This window comes from Grammomys surdaster, unplaced genomic scaffold (assembly GCF_004785775.1).
Source record: "Grammomys surdaster isolate TR1022 unplaced genomic scaffold, NIH_TR_1.0 164, whole genome shotgun sequence".
Lineage (NCBI taxonomy): Eukaryota > Metazoa > Chordata > Mammalia > Rodentia > Muridae > Grammomys > Grammomys surdaster.
Genome location: NW_021604612.1, coordinates 3,958,165 through 3,974,983, shown reverse-complemented (window position 1 = coordinate 3,974,983; position 16,819 = coordinate 3,958,165). Strand labels below are relative to the sequence as shown.

General features: G+C 50.3%; 1 protein-coding gene across 5 annotated transcripts in view; it reads right to left on the bottom strand.

The window, feature by feature from the left end:
* Window positions 1-2,290: 2,290 nt before the first annotated feature.
* Window positions 2,291-16,819, bottom strand: part of Cit (citron rho-interacting serine/threonine kinase) — a 166,973-nt gene continuing 152,444 nt past the window's right edge. For 4 of the 5 annotated variants that reach the window (XM_028765441.1, XM_028765442.1, XM_028765439.1 and 1 more), the window contains 5 exons: window positions 16,524-16,604; window positions 14,213-14,291; window positions 13,939-14,118; window positions 5,688-5,997; window positions 2,291-4,804 (listed from right to left, as the gene is read on the bottom strand). In XM_028765441.1, the coding sequence (XP_028621274.1) occupies window positions 4,781-4,804; window positions 5,688-5,997; window positions 13,939-14,118; window positions 14,213-14,291; window positions 16,524-16,604 (674 nt within the window). In that variant the 3' untranslated portion in view covers window positions 2,291-4,780. The remainder of the gene's footprint in view (window positions 4,805-5,687; window positions 5,998-13,938; window positions 14,119-14,212; window positions 14,292-16,523; window positions 16,605-16,819) is intronic. The other variant, XM_028765438.1, reaches the window with a different exon arrangement.

Here is a 16,819-nt window from a genome sequence, read left to right as displayed (position 1 = left end):
ATCTGATGCCCTCTTCTGGTGTGTCTGAAGACAGCAACAGTGCACTCATGTACATGAAATAAGCAGTTAAGTCATGAGAGTCCCCCCCCAACCCACATGAGGTAATGAAGCCTTACAACAGAGGCTCCATGAAGCTTTTTGACTAGCTTGCCTTCTGTGACTTTCACTCTGTGAGGACAAAGCTTTCTGGCTGTGGAGAGTTTCAGAAACAAAAGTGTCATCTTGGAAGCTTATAGCAGCCCTGGCCAGGCAACCATAACCCATAGCACCTTGTCTCAGACCCTCTAATCTCCAGAGCTGCAAGACGTACATTTGTTCTTTATAAACTGCCCCGTCTCTGGTATTTTACTACAGCACCACTACACAAAAATATCTACCCGTGTTTACAGACAGTGTGAACGATGCGATGAAGACCCACGTCTGGGTCAATGAGTATTCCTGCTTCCGACGAGTCTTCATTGCTTCAACAGCGGATTAACGGACAAACTTGAGCCTTCTGCATGTTAGTCTCCCATCTTCAAGGGAAAGCAAGGAAGTCGTGAATATGTCTGTATTCCTTCTAAAGTCTGTCACCTCAGTTAGCTGTAGGACTCATTCAGTGTTCCGCACAGCTGTATCTGAATCCAAACCTTGGACAAGCTGGAGCCTGGTTTGTGGGGCTCAGCTACCGCCCCAGTGGGATGCAGAAGTCGTCTCTGGGATCCACATCACTAGGCCAGCCCTCACTATTGCCCCACCCCCACCCCCAAGGGAATTTAACTGTGCCATCTGGAAACTTCACAGCCAGGTAGAGCAGGAGTCAGTTCTACCTTCCCTAACTTGTAGCTGTCTGAAGGTGTCACAGGCAGGTACAGTAGCAGAGTCACCTTCAAAGTCTTTTGTTCCACCTCTAGTAACCCTTTCTAGGCAAACACCTCTATTACTCATTGACAGACCCAGGGGAAAGCTGCAATTCCTGTACTGTATTTCCACCCGCAACCCCCTCTGCGTCAGGAAAACAGACGTGACATGTGACTAGGTCCTAGTCCTTACGCTTCACACAGGGTAAGTAGCACTTTAAGCCAGCAAGAGTCAACCAGAGCAGCCTCTGCCTGGAACAAGAACAGGCCAGTTTCTTAGTCTTGGCACTACAAAGATAGATCATTCTTAGTTATTGGTATGTGTCTGTAGGCTGAAAATGATTGAGCATTTTATAGCTCTCTGACCTCTCCACTCATTGGATACCACCAGGAACCTGTGTGGCAACCGGAACTAACCCTAGCTCCCACCAGGCATCCTGTGTAGGGGAAGGAAGGCAAACTGTCCTGGCTGAGAGCCACTGAATGGAACCAGACTGTGATGCCTCTGTTGCCCCTGCAGGGCCAGCCTCTTCTCTCCCTGTGGGTCTTCGAGAGTGTTTTTACCCAACCTATGGAAAAGGCCCTCTGCTGATACATAGCATGGCTGCGTGACTTGATAGCTGCTCCATAGAGGTAGTTCCTTCGGGTCTGGAGGGCCTCTCAGCTCGATCCTTTTGGAACCAAGTCCTGTTGACTTCCCCGTATAAGGCAGCCCCTAGCAGCCAAGAATCCCTAGGCTCATAGCTGCACCGGTTGGCTGATGGTTAATGGACATTTTTCTAATGTTTGTTGTATGGGAAGAAGTTGCAAGTCCCAAGTCCCAAGTGAGTCATTTTCTTTCTTACGATCACAGGGACAAAGCCTCTGTAGCCCCCATCAGATTTAACCGTCAAAGTCGATTTTTAACTACATCTGACCACCTTGTTATGTTGAATCGGAGCTGTAAAGCAGCAGGTGTCACGGGACTGGGGGTGGGGGACATAATGCACCACCACTGGAGGAGATGGTTTACCTTGCAGACAGGAAGTGTCTAGTCAGAACAGGAAGCATTCAGTTACCTTCATTGGAACTCTCTCGAAAGAGACGTGCAATATTAAGTTCTCAGCGGCCTTGAGGTAATGGGATCAGAAAAAAGCTTGTGTTGACCTGTTTTCCTGGTTAGCTGCCTTCCGGCTAATCTGTTCTGGACTAATCCTTAGAAAGTAGCCTCATTGACTGTTTAAGGTGCTTTCCAGCTCCCTGCACTAAAAAATGACCTTAATGGCAAGTCCCCCCATAGTTCACAGAAGCACTGACCAAACTGTGCCCCCGCCCTTCATTCCAAGGGTTTCTGATTCTCTTCATCCCCCGGAAAAGCCTCCCTCGGAGGGGAGGTGCTAGTGAGCCTGCATACACCTTGATGGTGGCTATTTATGGTCTCTGACAAGAAAAGAGGCCAAGGGAGTGAACGGTTTTTTGAGACCACTGCTTTATTTCACTATCGTTCAACAACAGAGTCAGCCCTCTCAGGTGAATCTGGAATCTTCCATGTGTTCTCCTCGTTCTTAATAAAAAAAGGTAATGAAGAAAAAAGCCTGTATTTTTGGAGACCTAGAATCTTATCGATGCTAATATAAGCTTTTGACTGCGATTTCGGGTTACGATTATTTCCTGCTGGCATCTCGGTGGTCACACAGAGAGCTCCCCACTCCGGTGGAGACGGCTGTCCACAGCTACCACCGTTGAAAACAAAAGTGTTGAAAAATGCACCTTTTACAATAAAAAAGTAGAAACCAATTCAATTTCCGTTTTTTTTTTTTTACGAATATAAAGTTTCTTGTAAATATGTACAGTCTGTTGAGCTAGCTCTATGTAGCGGGAAGCACTTCACAGATGAGACACGCAATATACACTGTCAGGGCTCAAGGTGCCCGCGTTTCGTGGAGGTCCTAAATGAGATGCCAAGACTGAAGACCAGTTATCAGTGACCATTCCAAATACTTGTGGACCAAGAGACAAAAACTTCAGCAAACAGCCAGTCAGATCTGCCCTGGGGGTGGGGGGATACAGGAGTGGGAGGGTGCGGATAGGAAACATGACCCCAAAGACTCCAAGCAACACGTAAACACAACAGCGGGGCGGGCACGGGATGTGGAGGGTCACGGGCGTTTCAAACGAGAAAGCACTTAGGTTAGTGACAAGCAGGAAGGAGTCGGCATTTAGGCCAGGTTGTAATCTGGGAGGTAACATGGACTGTGGACGCGTGGGCTGAAAACACAGACACGGTCACCTGCTGCGGTGGGGACAGGTCTACCTTTCAGCCTACCTAGGGTGTGCCTTCGTGGTGGGCACGCCTAAGAGTCGAGGAGAATCCAAAGCAGGAGAGGCCTTGTGGGAGATTAAAGGCAAAGATAAGGCAGCTAGTTAGCTTGCCAACTGCAAAGCCTCTACGTTGGTTGGTTCTATCCGGTGGCCAGGAATTCTCTAAAGAGGGCGGAGAGACGGGGTGAGCCGCACTGCACCTAAGGGGAACTCGCCAGCCCTGCGGGGCTGGGAGCGTTGAGCTGCGGCTTCTCTCCAGTGTCCTGGCCTTAGGTCCAGCCCTAGGGAGAGGCTCATCTGGGAAGTCACAGTTTCATGGGGTAGAACCGTGCTGGGCTTTGTGTGAGTACACAGTCATCCTTGAAGTCAACAGGGAACTGGAAGGCGGGAGGGAAACCGAGGGAGGAGTGTGGTTTGCTGAAATCCTTCTCTGGTCGTAAGGCTTGAGCGTTTTTGTTTTGTTTTCGTTTGCTTGTTCAGTGCTACAGATTGCAGCCTGTTGTGGCCGGTTTGTTGACAAGTCATCGAGAGGGTCTTGATTTTGGTGGGGTTATGGGATGGCAGCAAGACATCGGCAGAGCAACCCAGGGAGGAGTCAGGCAGGTCAGGGGCAGCACATGCAGCGATCCGCCATGCAGAGCTCCCAGCCGGGTCTTCCTCCTCATCCCAGAGGAGTGACCCTCGGACAGGAGGCGGGTGCCCCGGTCCCAGGCCCAACCCCAAGGCCTATTAGTGCTGGGCTTGGAGCAAGTCTATTGCACGCTTTCCTGGCCAGAGCTACATGGAAAGCCGGGGAGGCAGGCTGGGGAGATGCGGCTGTAGGGCGGGGGAGGAGAGCTCGAGGTCCCTTGGCCCCAGGTCACTGCCTCTGAGCCGTGACCCTCCATACATTCTCGGCTGGTGGGAAGGGAAGTTGTCAAGGCCATAAAAAGGCAATGAGAACGGTAAACATTTGGCTAGGATGTCACCCTGCTAAGACAGGGCCATCTATGAGAATGGACCGGGACAAGAATGACGGAAGCTACATGAAGACAGGAGGTTAGCCAACTGACAGTGGGGCTCTTCTAGGCTACATTTCAGTGGCAAAGACCTGATGGTGTGATCTAGCTAAAAAACCACTACAACAGGAAATACATCGCTACCCAAGTCTACTACGAATTCTGTTGTCTTAAAAAAAAAAAAAGAGGAGGAAGAAGAGGAGGAGGAGGAGGAAAAGGAAATCAAAACCAAAGAGGGAAGAAGAAAAAAAAAACAAAACAAAACAACCAACCCGAGGATCTTAGAGTAGCAGTAGACTTCCAGCCACGGTTTGAGTCCGGGTTGGTTTCCTTTTGATGATTGGGTTCAGGCTGGAGGTAAGTACAAAAGTCTGTGAATGCTGAGAGAGTTAACAGTGCAGAGATGACTGCAGGAAGGTGCTCCCTCCCCTCCGAGGGGGGGACTGAGCGCTGGCAGCGCCTAAGAGCCTTGGCTATCTGCACCCCTTGGAGATGGGGGTATCCGTGCCAAGGACAGTCTGGACCCAGCTGTGCCGAATGCGGGCCGGGCGGACGGGTGCTGGGGTCCCCTGCGGTGGAGCCCTAGAGCGCAGTGTTTTCCTGCAGACTGAGATGAGGAGGAGGTGTTTTTCTGGTTGAGACTTATACTGAAGACTGGTCCCAGACCTAGGAGTCAAATACAAAGGAGGGGGGTTCAGCATCCAAAGCCAGGAACTGCTGGCTCCCTGTGTCAGGCAAGCAGGACTTCATGGCGCCTGTCTTGCTCCTCCAGCAGTTGATAACGCTGCTACACGGAACAATGCCGACTTAATAGAACCAGCCCTCAAAGAATGGGGCTGGGCAGGAAACGAGTCCCTGAAAAGAAAAACCCCAAACCCAATTTGCACGGTTGCACACACACATATGCACTCTCAGTTTTAATGAGGAAACCTTTCTTCTTTCTCTGCCAGAAGAGGCATCGTGTATTATAGTAGCATCTGTAGGAGAGTGCCTCTCATCCTCGGGACAGAGGTGATGCCTCTGTCTACACTGGGCTTTAAAACTGGACAGCCCACCAAGGCAGACTGAACACCAGGACCCATGCGAGCATTCATGAGAGCGTGCTTGCTTCACCGATTCAGACACTAGCCTCAAAGCCGCACGGTACCCCAGACTTGGAAAGAGCTCAAAGTTCTCAAAGACAAGCGCAACCTGCAAGTTTCTGGGAACCTTCCGGAAAAATATCACCAACTACAATATGTCTACGTTTGCCTGTGTGTTGGAAATTGTCCAAAATGTTATCATTTGTATTTTACAAGGGAGATATGCATGCTTACTTGCTTGTGTGCACAGAACAGCCACAGGAACGACTCTAGGGCAGGGAACAGCATACCAGTTGGTAGCTGTTGCCTTCTGAGGTGTGCATACACACGCTTTCCCTTTAAAGCACACACATCATTTATGTTGGAAGCCCCTTAAAGCATGTTTGCTTCCTAAGCTTTTACTTCCCCCAAGCCTGCGTCACAGAGATGAAGTCCTGCTTGTACCAGCCCTGAGGATGCTGTCTCACCTTGTTAACCTGGGACAGTGGGGTCCTCACTGCTCCCGCAGGCAGCCGGCCCCTACTGCTGTCTTCAAACAGTCTCCCTGGGGATCGCTCTCTCCTCGTGCTGAGCATCCGGCCTGGGGACTTCTCCCGCTCCAGAGGACGGCCTGGAGACTTGTCCCTGCGAAGCTCTGTCCGGCCCTCTCTGTCTCGGTAGCGGTGGGGTGTGCTTGGCTCTCGGGGGTGGCTGGGGCCTTCTGGTGGCGCTGGGCTGGAGGCCACACGTTTGGTGATGTGCTCGTTGTATGTTGGTGGGCCTCGCTTGTTGGGGCTGCTGGGGACAATAGGAAGTCAGGGAGCTGAGAAGTCACAGGTCCAAAGCTGCAGCTCCTGTCCCCCTCCACGCAGGCCCCTTTTCAACACTTTAATTTTTGAGACAGGGTCTCACTCAGTATGTATTCAGCTGTTCTGGAACTCACTAGAAAGCCCAGGCTGGCTTCAAAGTCATGATCCTCCTGCCTCAGCTCCTGAGGGCTGGGGTTAAAGACATAACTACCATTCACTCTTACTAGGAAGAGCTTAGACCCGAGGACGAGGACAGGAGAAGCCCAGACTTCCAGGTGTTGGTGCTAGCTCCCACCTACCGCATCCTCTCCATGCCCCTGCCTCAGCTAAGCCCTCACGGTCTCATAACAACACCAAATGGGAACAAGTTCTTGTCGCTGCACAGGCAGGTGCATGGAGATGGAGTGGCCCAGGGAACTGCCAAAGAGCCGAAGCAAGGTCAGTCTGGGGTCATGATCTCCTCACTCTATCCTGCCAACCTAATATTTCCCAGAGGTCTCCTGTTAGGGGCTAAGCGTTTCAGAGCTCAGAAACCAGAGGCCCACCCAGGACCTTGGTGCAAGGGAGTAGTTTCGAGAAAGGCCGTCACTGTCAGGGCCCCGATCTATAACCTAGTGCCCAGCATTTGGTCACCTCTCCCTGCAGGTGGTTTTTCCAAGTTTTTGTGGCAACTGATACAGATGTTCAGAAGGCTGAGGATTCCCAGTCATGACAATCAGATGGTCTGTGGACACAGGGATGACACCTAGGAAAATTAGGAAACCACACAGAGCAGACAGGGACAGTCCGGCTAGCTCACAAAACCGCCCTGGCCCAGAGATTAACCAGCAACAATCTCTGATCCTCTGGTCCACTGAGGTCACAAGCACCCTTTCACCTTTCTTCTTGCCACACAAGCCATCTATGTGGGAACTACAAGCCCCGGGACACTGGGACCTTTTGGTAGGATCAATCCAACCCTCAGCCCTGGCCTGGCCTGAACTACCTGCGGGAAAGAACTGAAAAAACAGGACAATTTGCAGAAACGGTAAGTGTCAGCTGGTCGTGAACAGCTTTATGCCGTGGTCGCCTCGCGTCCGAATACAGCGCTAATTAGTCATTCAGATAAATGTTCTGCCAGCCAGCCGACTTCATGTCTCTGGGGTTTTGGATGTAAGGGAGAGGATTTCTATACCCGGGAATCAAGGTCTGTGAACGCCTCAGGCTGCAGAGCTCGGAGAGACAGAAGATGCATTAGAACAAATAAGTCCATGGGAGAGAAATACATTAAGCCTCTTTGGAATGAAAGAGACATTCTAGCATGCGTCCACAGGGGCTCATCGTGAGGCTAGCAGGAGGGAGCTCTGTGTCCAGGGAAGCAGAGTGGCTCGGGGAAGGCCACTGGTGACAGATGCTTAGATTAATGAGAGCAGAGACAGCACTCATCACTCCGGGCCAACTGGGCACTCTTCCATCTCCGTATCCATAATGGCCAATGAGCTACCGCGTCCACTTTATGGTTTCTGCAGAGTTATGGTCCCTGCTCTGCTAAACCGGCCAGGAAAACGGGGCCTGCTGTGAATCACAGTCAGCCAAGCCAATCATAGACACTCTGACCCGCCCGCAGCAGCCAAGAGCAAGGGTGATTGGTGAGAACAGACTGCAGGCGGGAGTGAGGCTTGCTGGGAAGCCAGCAGGTTGCCTCTTTCCCATTCACAGCACCTGGAGCCCTTCTGGTCAACGGAACAAGTACGTACTTACAGTGGACCACGTGAGGTGCATGGCCATGGGGAAGCCTACCCCCGACACTCGGACCCCTCTCTGGCATGACTTGGAAATGACACTAAGGTTCTAGGCACTTTAGGGGTGCACACTGGCCCACCATGCCATCACTCTGGGGATGGGATCAAATGGAATGGCATTGACGCTGGCTTCTCAGCACACTCCCGTGGTTAAAACCACCATGATGAAGAGATAAGGCCATCACTCGGACATGTTAAGGTACAGAAAAGAGTGCACAGTACGCTGCCCCTTGTGCTGCATAGGAACGCGGGACCACACGTCTCAGACACATTGGCTCCTAGCCATCAATAAGAGAGACAGTGTGTCCTGGCATGGCATCAGAATATTAAAGACACGTCTGTCTTTTATAATACCTAAGGATTCTGGAACACTTGGTGATGTTGATCCAGCCACCAAATTATAAACCCTTTAGAGAATAATGAGAGTGCCCTCAGTGGTCCTCTCCACAGTCCCAGATGTGATGCCTCGCACCAGACAGCGGGTCCTCATGGCTGCTTACAGGGCAGCCCAATGAAACAGCAACCCTGGACTAAATCTCAGAGCCTCTAGGTCTCAAGCTTCCCACACACTGCTGGAGCAAAGAACAGCCTCACAACGATCCTCAAACCCAACTTCACACGACTTAGAACGAAACACGGTGCTTGGGGACCTGGTAGAGCTGGGAGCAACTGGTCATTTGTCAGGGTTCCCATCAAGGTCCTGGATTGACTAAAACCACATTGACTACAAGGCTGGGGACAGGGGTGGCACAGTGGCAGAGCCCTTGGCTAGTATGCCAGGCCTAGGGTTCAATTCTCAGTACTGCCCAAAAAAAAAAAAAAAAAAAAAAAGGCACGTGCACACACACACTCCCGCATGCTGACCAAAAGGATTGCAAAACCAGCTTGGAGCAAGCCAACAGCATTTATGCCAGAGAACCAAACTTGCTCAGGCTCAGGGAGAACTTAGCATGCCCTGGGCCCGCGCCTCTCCCTAGAGCAATGTTTGTAGAAGTGAAGCCAGCAGGCTTGTCACCAGACAGTCGCCATGAGGAAACAGCATCCTGCAACATCTGGAAGGTGCAGACAGGCTCCAGTAACCCAAAGGCTTGCTTCCAGGAAAGGATCAATCTCTGGAAAATCTACACAGACACTCAGGGCTGTCTTTGTCGGACTGGGGTTTGCTGGACAAGAGGCGACCCAGTAGCTCTGTCTGAAGATGAAACAGGCCTGGGGCGGTCACTGACGCAGATGACAAACTTCTTTTGGGGGTGATAGAAACCTTTTAGATATCGGTGGAAACTGGATACATGTACAGAAATGCTCAGACCACTAAACCGCACACTTTGGAGGGTGTCCTATGGCAATCTTTATGGTATGCGGGTATCGCAGTAGAGAGCTCAGTAGGATTCAGGGGACTGGAGTGCTTGCCCATGGAAATTTACTCCCCACTATTCGAGTGAAGTTTGATGCCTGCGTGAGTTTAAGTGCACGGTGTGCGTGCAGGTGCCCCAGAAGATCAGAAGAAGATGGCGGATCCCCTGCCACTGGAGTTACAGACGTCGTGAGCCTCCTGGTGTGGGTGCTGGGAGCCAAATGTTAGCCCCTCTGCAAGAGCCACACACGCTCTAACCACTGAGCCGTCTCTCTAGTCCTCCTCACAGTGAGATGTTAAGAGGGTTGAAATGGAATTTGATTATGGTATTTGGGGGTGGAGACACAGCTTTTAAGGATGCGAGCAGGGTTGGATACAGAGACAAGAAGGTACACATGTGTGTTAGTCCCTGTCTTACCATGTGGGCCCTTGACTTCAGAACAGTACTATATTGGCTGGTTTTCTGTGTCAACTTGATATAAGCTGGAGTTATCACAGAGAAAGAAGTCTCCCTTGAGGAAATGCCTTCAGGAAATGCAGTTGTAAGGCATTTTCTCAACTAGTGATCAAGGGTGAGAGGGCCCAGCCCATCGTGGGTGGAGCCATCCCTGGGCTGGTGGTCCTAGGTTTTATAAGAAAGCAAGGCTGAGCAAGCCAGAGGAAGCAAGCCAGTAAGCAGCATCCCTCCATGGCCTCTGCATCAGCTCCTGCTTCCTGACCTGCTTGAGCTCCAGTCCTGACTTCCTTTGGTGATGAACAGCAATGTGGAAGTGTAAGCTGAATAAACCCTTTCCTTCCCAACTTGCTTCTTGGTCATGGTGTTTGTGCAGGAATGGAAACCCTGACTGAGACAAGTACCATGAGGCTCTTTTCTTTATAACTAACCCAGCACCAGGTATTTCATCGTAGTGCCAGAAAACAGACTGATCTGTGGTATAGTCTTTATGGAGTAGCCCACATGGACTTGTGCACATAGAGATGCAGAAAGACGTCTGAACAGAAGCAAATTTGCTTTCTTCCTGGTTGTTGTTGTTGGTGGTGGTGGTGGTGGTGTGAGGGGGAGGAAGGGAGGAACAAGGAGAGAAGGCAGGTTCAGATCCTTGAGGGATGAGGGTGAGGACTGTCTGAGCCAGGAGTTCAGGGTAGCATGGTGTGATGGTTTGTATATGCTTGGGTCAGGGAGAGGCACTGTTAGGAGGTGTGACCTTGTTGGAGGAGGTGTGGCCTTGTTGGAGTAGGTGTGTCACTGTGGGCGTGGGCTTTAAGACCCTCATCCTAGCTGCCTGGAAGTGAGTCTTCTCCTAGCATCCTTCAGAAGAAGATGTAGAACTCTCAGCTCCTCCTGCACCATACCTGCCTGGACACTGCCATGCTCCTGCCTTGATGAAAATGGACTGAACCTCTGAACCTGTAAGCCAGTCCTAATGAAATGTTGTCCTTATAAGAGTTGCCTTGGTCATGGTGTCTGTTCACAGCAGTCAAACCCAAACTCAGAAGTTGGTACCAGGGACTGGAGTATTGCTATAACAGGCCTGACCATGTTTTTGTTTGAAAGAAGGTGGATTTGGGGACTTTGGATTTGGAAAGCCATGGAATGTTTTAAGTGAGGCTTAGTAGGCCGACCTACGGGAATATGGAAGACTTTGTTGCTGTGAGTGATTTCAACTGTGTAGACCTGGCCTAAGAGGTTCCAGTGGAGAATTACAATATGTGGCCTAGAGACTGTTTTTGTGGTGCTTTGGTGAAGAATGTGGCTGCATTTTGCCCTTGTCTGAAGAGTCTACCTGAGTCTAAGGTAAAGAGATTTGTATTAATTGTATTGACAAAGGAAGTCTCAGAAAAGCCCAGCAGAGACTTTGTTCTCTGGTTAAGTCACATGAAGAGCGTTTTGACCAAGCGTAGCAAGCTGAGAAAGGAAACGTATAAAATTTATGGTTCAAGTATTAGAGGGGCACCAGGAAGTGAAATGGAGCTGAATCCTATGCTCTAGGAGACGACAGATTAAGGGCTTTGGGGGCAAGATCCTGCCCAGCTAAGTTTAGACCCAGGCATGGTGGTACACCTTTAATCCCAGGAGACGGGCATGCAGATCTCCGAGTTCAAGGTCAGTCTGCAGAGAACGAGCCAGGACAGCCAAGCTCAGGCAGTGAAGGAGTTGGGAAAGAGGAAGCCAGTGATGATGTAATAGAACAAGGGGCCATGTTCCAGCTCCAGCAAACAGCAGCAAGCAGCCAATCTTGGCAGCTTTGGCCATGGGACACTGGCTTTGTAGTGAGGAGGAGGAGGAGGAAGAGCAGACTGCTGAGACCATTGACGCTGGTTATCTGGAGCTAAGAAATCAGTGGTGATTAAAGAGACCAGCTGGAGAGATGACTCAGCAGTTACAGAGCACTGACTGCTCTTCCAGAGGTCCTGAGTTCAATTCCCAGCAACCACATGGTGACTCACAACCATCTGTAATGGGATCTGATGCCCTCTTCTGTTGTGTCTGAAGACAGCTACAGTGAACTCATATACATAAAATAAATAATTTTTAAAAAAGAGAGAGACCAGCATTACTGAGGTAAAATCTTCTGGGAAATGTTTTCTGAGAGCACAAAGAAGCTGTGTTCCAGAAATAGCCAAGGTTGTACCTAAGGCTGCAGCTGTACTTGGTAACGTGTAAGAGTCACCCAGGTGGTACTGGTTTTGTAGGCATGAGGGAGTCATGAAGAGCAGCGGAGGCTCAGCACGGTGAGAGGCCAGGGAAGGCCATTGGTGAAGGTGCAGCCTCAGTTGCAGTTGATGGCCCAGGACTGAAGGGGTCATGCAAAAGGCTTGGGGCTTGGCACCATGAAGAGAGCCTATGAGAGGTTATTGATGAAGCCTAGTTGCAGCAGAAGACCCCAGCGTATTGGAGAGGCCAGTACCATGGGATGATCACCAAGAACAGCAGCAGCAGTGGAGTGGAGTCAACCTGAGCTTAGAGTGCTACAGAGGGCAGAGCTGGAGAAGTGATTCCAACCCTTTGGAGGAGCCCAGAAGATCATGTGTAGATCCCAGACATTGAAACAAGAAGCTGTAACACTGAAGTTGCCTTGGAGACCCAAAGACATTAAGAGATGTCAGAGCTGTGGGCTGAGGAAAGCTGCTAACAGGGAGTGGAATCAGCCCCAGAAAAGTATGTTTCAGTCAACAAAGATGAAAAAGGAGTTGGAGATCTGAAGACTGCTTTGACATCAGACATGAAGATCCAGAGTTTGGAGTTTGCCCATCTGGTTTCCTGTCTTGCTTTTGGGATTACACTTAAGTGATTGGATGAATCTTAGAAGAGACCTTGAATTTTGGACTTTTAACACTGTTGAGACTGCTATAGACCTTGGGGACTTCTGAAGTTTGACTAAATGTATTTTGCATTATGTTATGTTTAGGTATGGCCTCCATAGACTCATGTGTTTGAACAAGCCTATGGGGGCCAGGGAGTGGAATGTGATGGTTTGTATATGTCTGGGTCAGGGAGTGGCACTATTATGAGGTGTGGACTTTAATACCCTCATCCTAGCTGCCTGGAAGCCAGCATCTGCAAGCAGCCTTCAGATGAAGATGTAGAACTCTCAGCTCCGCCTGCACCATGTCTGCCTGGATGCTGCCATGCTGCCACCTTGATGATAATGGACTGAACCTCTGAACCTGTAAGCCAGCCCCAATCAAATGTTGTCTTTTGTAAGACTTGAATTGGTCATGGTGTCTGTTCACAGCAGTAAAACCCTAAGGTACATGGTAACTTGACAAGACCATTATCTGTTTAAATTAAGGGGCAGGTGACTGTACTGGTGGCTCAGCAGTTAAGAGAACTGGCTTCCCCCCCCCCCCCCGGGGACGTGAGTTCAATTCCCAGCAACCACATGGCAGTTCACAGCTGTCTATAACTCTAGTTACCGTGGATCGGATACCCTCTTCTGGTCTCCTTGGGCACCGGGCACACACATATATGCAGGCAAAATATTCATGTGCATAAAATAAAATTTTTTTAAAGATGAGCCAGGTGTAAGTAGCATCGTCTGGAGGCAGAGGCAGATGATCTTTATGAGTTAGAGGCTAGCCTGGTCCAGGATAGTGAGTTCCAGGCCAGCTAAGGCTCCAAAGTGGGACCCTATCTCAATAAAACAAAAGTAAATAAAAATATGTAAATCTTTATTCTTTTAAAAAGAAACCAAAGAGACCACTACCTAATCCTCCCTGTGCCCTCCGGGTACTGTGTCTGGGGTTAGATTTCCAACACAAATATAAATGCAAGTTATAAAATAAAATATTAGAACTCTGAAGAGTTCTCAGTTCTAGAGAAGCCTCCAGGTGGCCTGGGAAGCCACGGCCCACCCCACCCCAACCCCTCAGGACTTCCCCTCTACTGCTTTGCCTCCCTGCCCTCCCGATGCCCCTCCCTAGCTTCCTTTCTTTGGGGAAGTCCTTCCTGGTCCCAAGTCTAGGCTGTAGGTCCTCCTGTGAGCTCCCACAGTGGGCCTATCAGGACTAGACCCAGGGTTCCAGTTGCCTCTCTCTTGCACTGGGTGTGAGCAGCATGAAGAAGGGGCCACAGGCTTCCCTGGGGCTCAGCAGCTAGCAGGACAGACACAGACAAGCCTAAGTCTTGACCTGTTTTCAACAGAGCCACCGAAGGCTCCCTCAGGGAAATGTCAGACGTTCCCTGCCGCTGCAACCAGGAGCCCTCCACAATCTGGTGCTTACGACGGCCATGCACAGAAAGCATGCTGCTCCTTGAGCATCTTCACGAGGTGGAGGGAAGGAGACTCAGTACCTGCGGGAGGCGGAGGGCACCCGGTGCTGCTCAGGGCCGGACTCCTTCACGAGGTTTCCTTTGCAGCATATGACCCTTAGCTTGTCCTGGTAGGAGGAGGCCAGGTAAATTGCTCCGGAGGAAATGGCGGGGCCCAGGTATCGAGGGTTTGGGATTTCCAGATATGCTCGGGCGGGGGTCCTGCAGGATTCCAGAAGAGAGTTGACAGTCGTTACTGGCTACCTCCACTGCTGTGTGGCACTCCTGTCTTCACAGCATGGAGGGAAATGCTTACCCCAGTGAGGAGCGGGCCTGGATCTCAATTACTTCCAGTGAGTTGAAGTGAGTCACAAACAGATAAGGTTCTCTGTAGGCTGCAAGGCCACCACAGAAGAAGAGCATGAGGAAAAGGGGGGCAGGGTGAGTAAAAACAAAACCTGAACAAAGACCAGTGACCCAGCATCCAGCACCCGCCACAGTGCCAGTGACCCAGCATCCAGCACCCGTCACAGTGCCAGTGACCCAGCATCCAGCACCCGTCACAGTGCCAGTGACCCAGCATCCAGCACCCGTCACAGCGTAAGCACACTAGCTTGGGTTCAGTCGCTGCCTTGTTGCTCATTACAGAGTAAGACAGAATAATTTACATCAGACGAACGAGTTAAGTGAATTACTGCATCCCTGTGGAACTCTGCACAAGCTAAAAGATGCACCAGGAAGCCCTGTATCTACCCACAGTGCACTGCTCAGTCAGCAGAGCAAGTTCAGGTCTACCATATGCTTGTATTTGCACAGAACTCTGGGGAGATGATAAGCTCAGGGAAGTCCTTCCCTTTGGGGACAACAAGATGGACACCAGGGTGAGAATTCTATGGACCTGTTTACACTATAACACACTCCAAGTTTCTAAACATTTTTTCCCTATATGTATGTGTTTTGTCCGTATATGAGTATCTATGCACGTATGTGCCTAATGCCCTCAGAGACCAGGAGATGTCACATCCCCTGGAACTGCAGTTATGAATGGCTGTGAGATGCGATGTGGGTGCTGGGAACCAAACTTGGGTCCTCTGGAAGAGGAGTCAGTACCCTCTCTAAGCAGAGTTTTTAAAAGACCAGGATTTAGACACTGCAGTGGGGCTTTACTGTTATTCTTATTTGCTTCACTTTGTAGACAGTCTCCCTATGTTGCCCAGGCTAGCCATGACCTCCAGACCATCCTGTATGTTTCCCAGGCTAGCCATGACCTCCAGACCCTCCTGTGTGTTGCCCAGGCTGCCCATGACCTCCATACTCTCCTGTGTGTCAGCAAAGCAGCTGCATTTTAATACTTCTCTCTCTCTCTCTCTGAGGGGACGCTGCAGCCAGAGAAGCCAGCATAGGCCCTGTCCTCTCCTGTGTTGTCACGGCTGCTCCTCTGGCAAGCCATGACTCTGAACATGGCAGCCCTGTCAGCCTGCGTGAACTGGCAGAATGTGATGCAAAAGAAAGGCCAAGAAGCCTTTGTTTATAGTCCAGGATGAGTCCAGATAGAGGAATCAAGGCCTCTAGCTAAGTGACCCCTGTGGCTAACAAAAGAAAGAAAAGCAAAACAGAGACGAGAGACAGAGATACCACCTTGTTTCTGAGGCTGTTTTATACTTTCTCCTTGTCCTAGATCCCAGTGACAGCATGAGTGACACAGCTGAGCAGACCCAGAGTCAAGGACAACTGAGCGGACCCAGAGCCATGGACACTGAGCAGACCGAGAGCCATGGACACTGAACAGGCCCAGAGCCATGGACACTGAGCAGGCCCAGAATCATGGTGAACAAGCTGCTGCTTTAAGCTCTGAGTTCCAGGATGGCTTATTGCATAGCAACAGGTGAACAATAACAACAAAAAAAGGATTTTCTTGTACATTTGTTTGTTTACTCTGTGCATGTGCATTCATGTGTGTGAGAGAATGTGTGTGCACATGTGTGAGTGTATGTGTGTGTGTTTGTGTGTGTGACAAACAGAATGTGTGTGCATGTGTGAGTGTGACAGAGAGTGTATTTGTGTGTGTGTGAGACGACAGAGAGAGTGTATATGTGGGTGCACACGCGCCCTTCTGGCCACCGTGGTCCTGCAGAGCGTCCAGAGTCTGGTCCTGTGGACTTGCGTCTGTGTTTTTTCTCTGAACTACTCCACACTTAGGACATACAACCAAAGAACAGCATCTGATGAGACAGCACACGTTTGCCTACCACAGTGTTTGCACTTACACAATAGATGGGTACAAGCTCACTGTTCTGCCTAGTCAGAATTAATTTGTGTTCAAGTACGCCATGGGACACGACACAGCCTTGAAAATGACTTGACACAGCCTTGAAAATGACTTAAAATCCACGAGGAACATTCTCCTTTGTACCATGAGACCTTCCGTTTCACAAGGATGGACTATGGCCTTGAAGACTTCCCCAGTTCTCCACAAACACTGTCGGGTGAATTCTGCCCACACCACTTAAGTGCATTAGAAGACACCAGCACCAGACCAAAGCCAAGAAGTCCGCATGGTTCTTCCCAGGACACAAGCTTTGGCGAACAGGAACAGGCCAGCCCTGCCCGCCCCGTACCTCACATACCGAAGGCCAGAGGTAAGCGGCTCCACTTGAGATCATCTGTGCGGCTACGTCTTCCGTAAGAATCCACGAACACCCCAAATTCTGTAAGGCAGGAAGGGCATGGGGACGTTAGCCACATAAGCTTTGATGGGAGAACGAGGACCAAAGCCCGGGGACAACTGACTGGATCTAACCAGACTGGCAAAGCCAGATGACCGCCACAGAACCATCTCCAGTTTAAACTGAAACTTTCCTAAGTGAAGTTTTCTGACCAGTTTTCCTCAAGAAAGAGAGTTCAAGAAAAAAAAAAAAAAAAA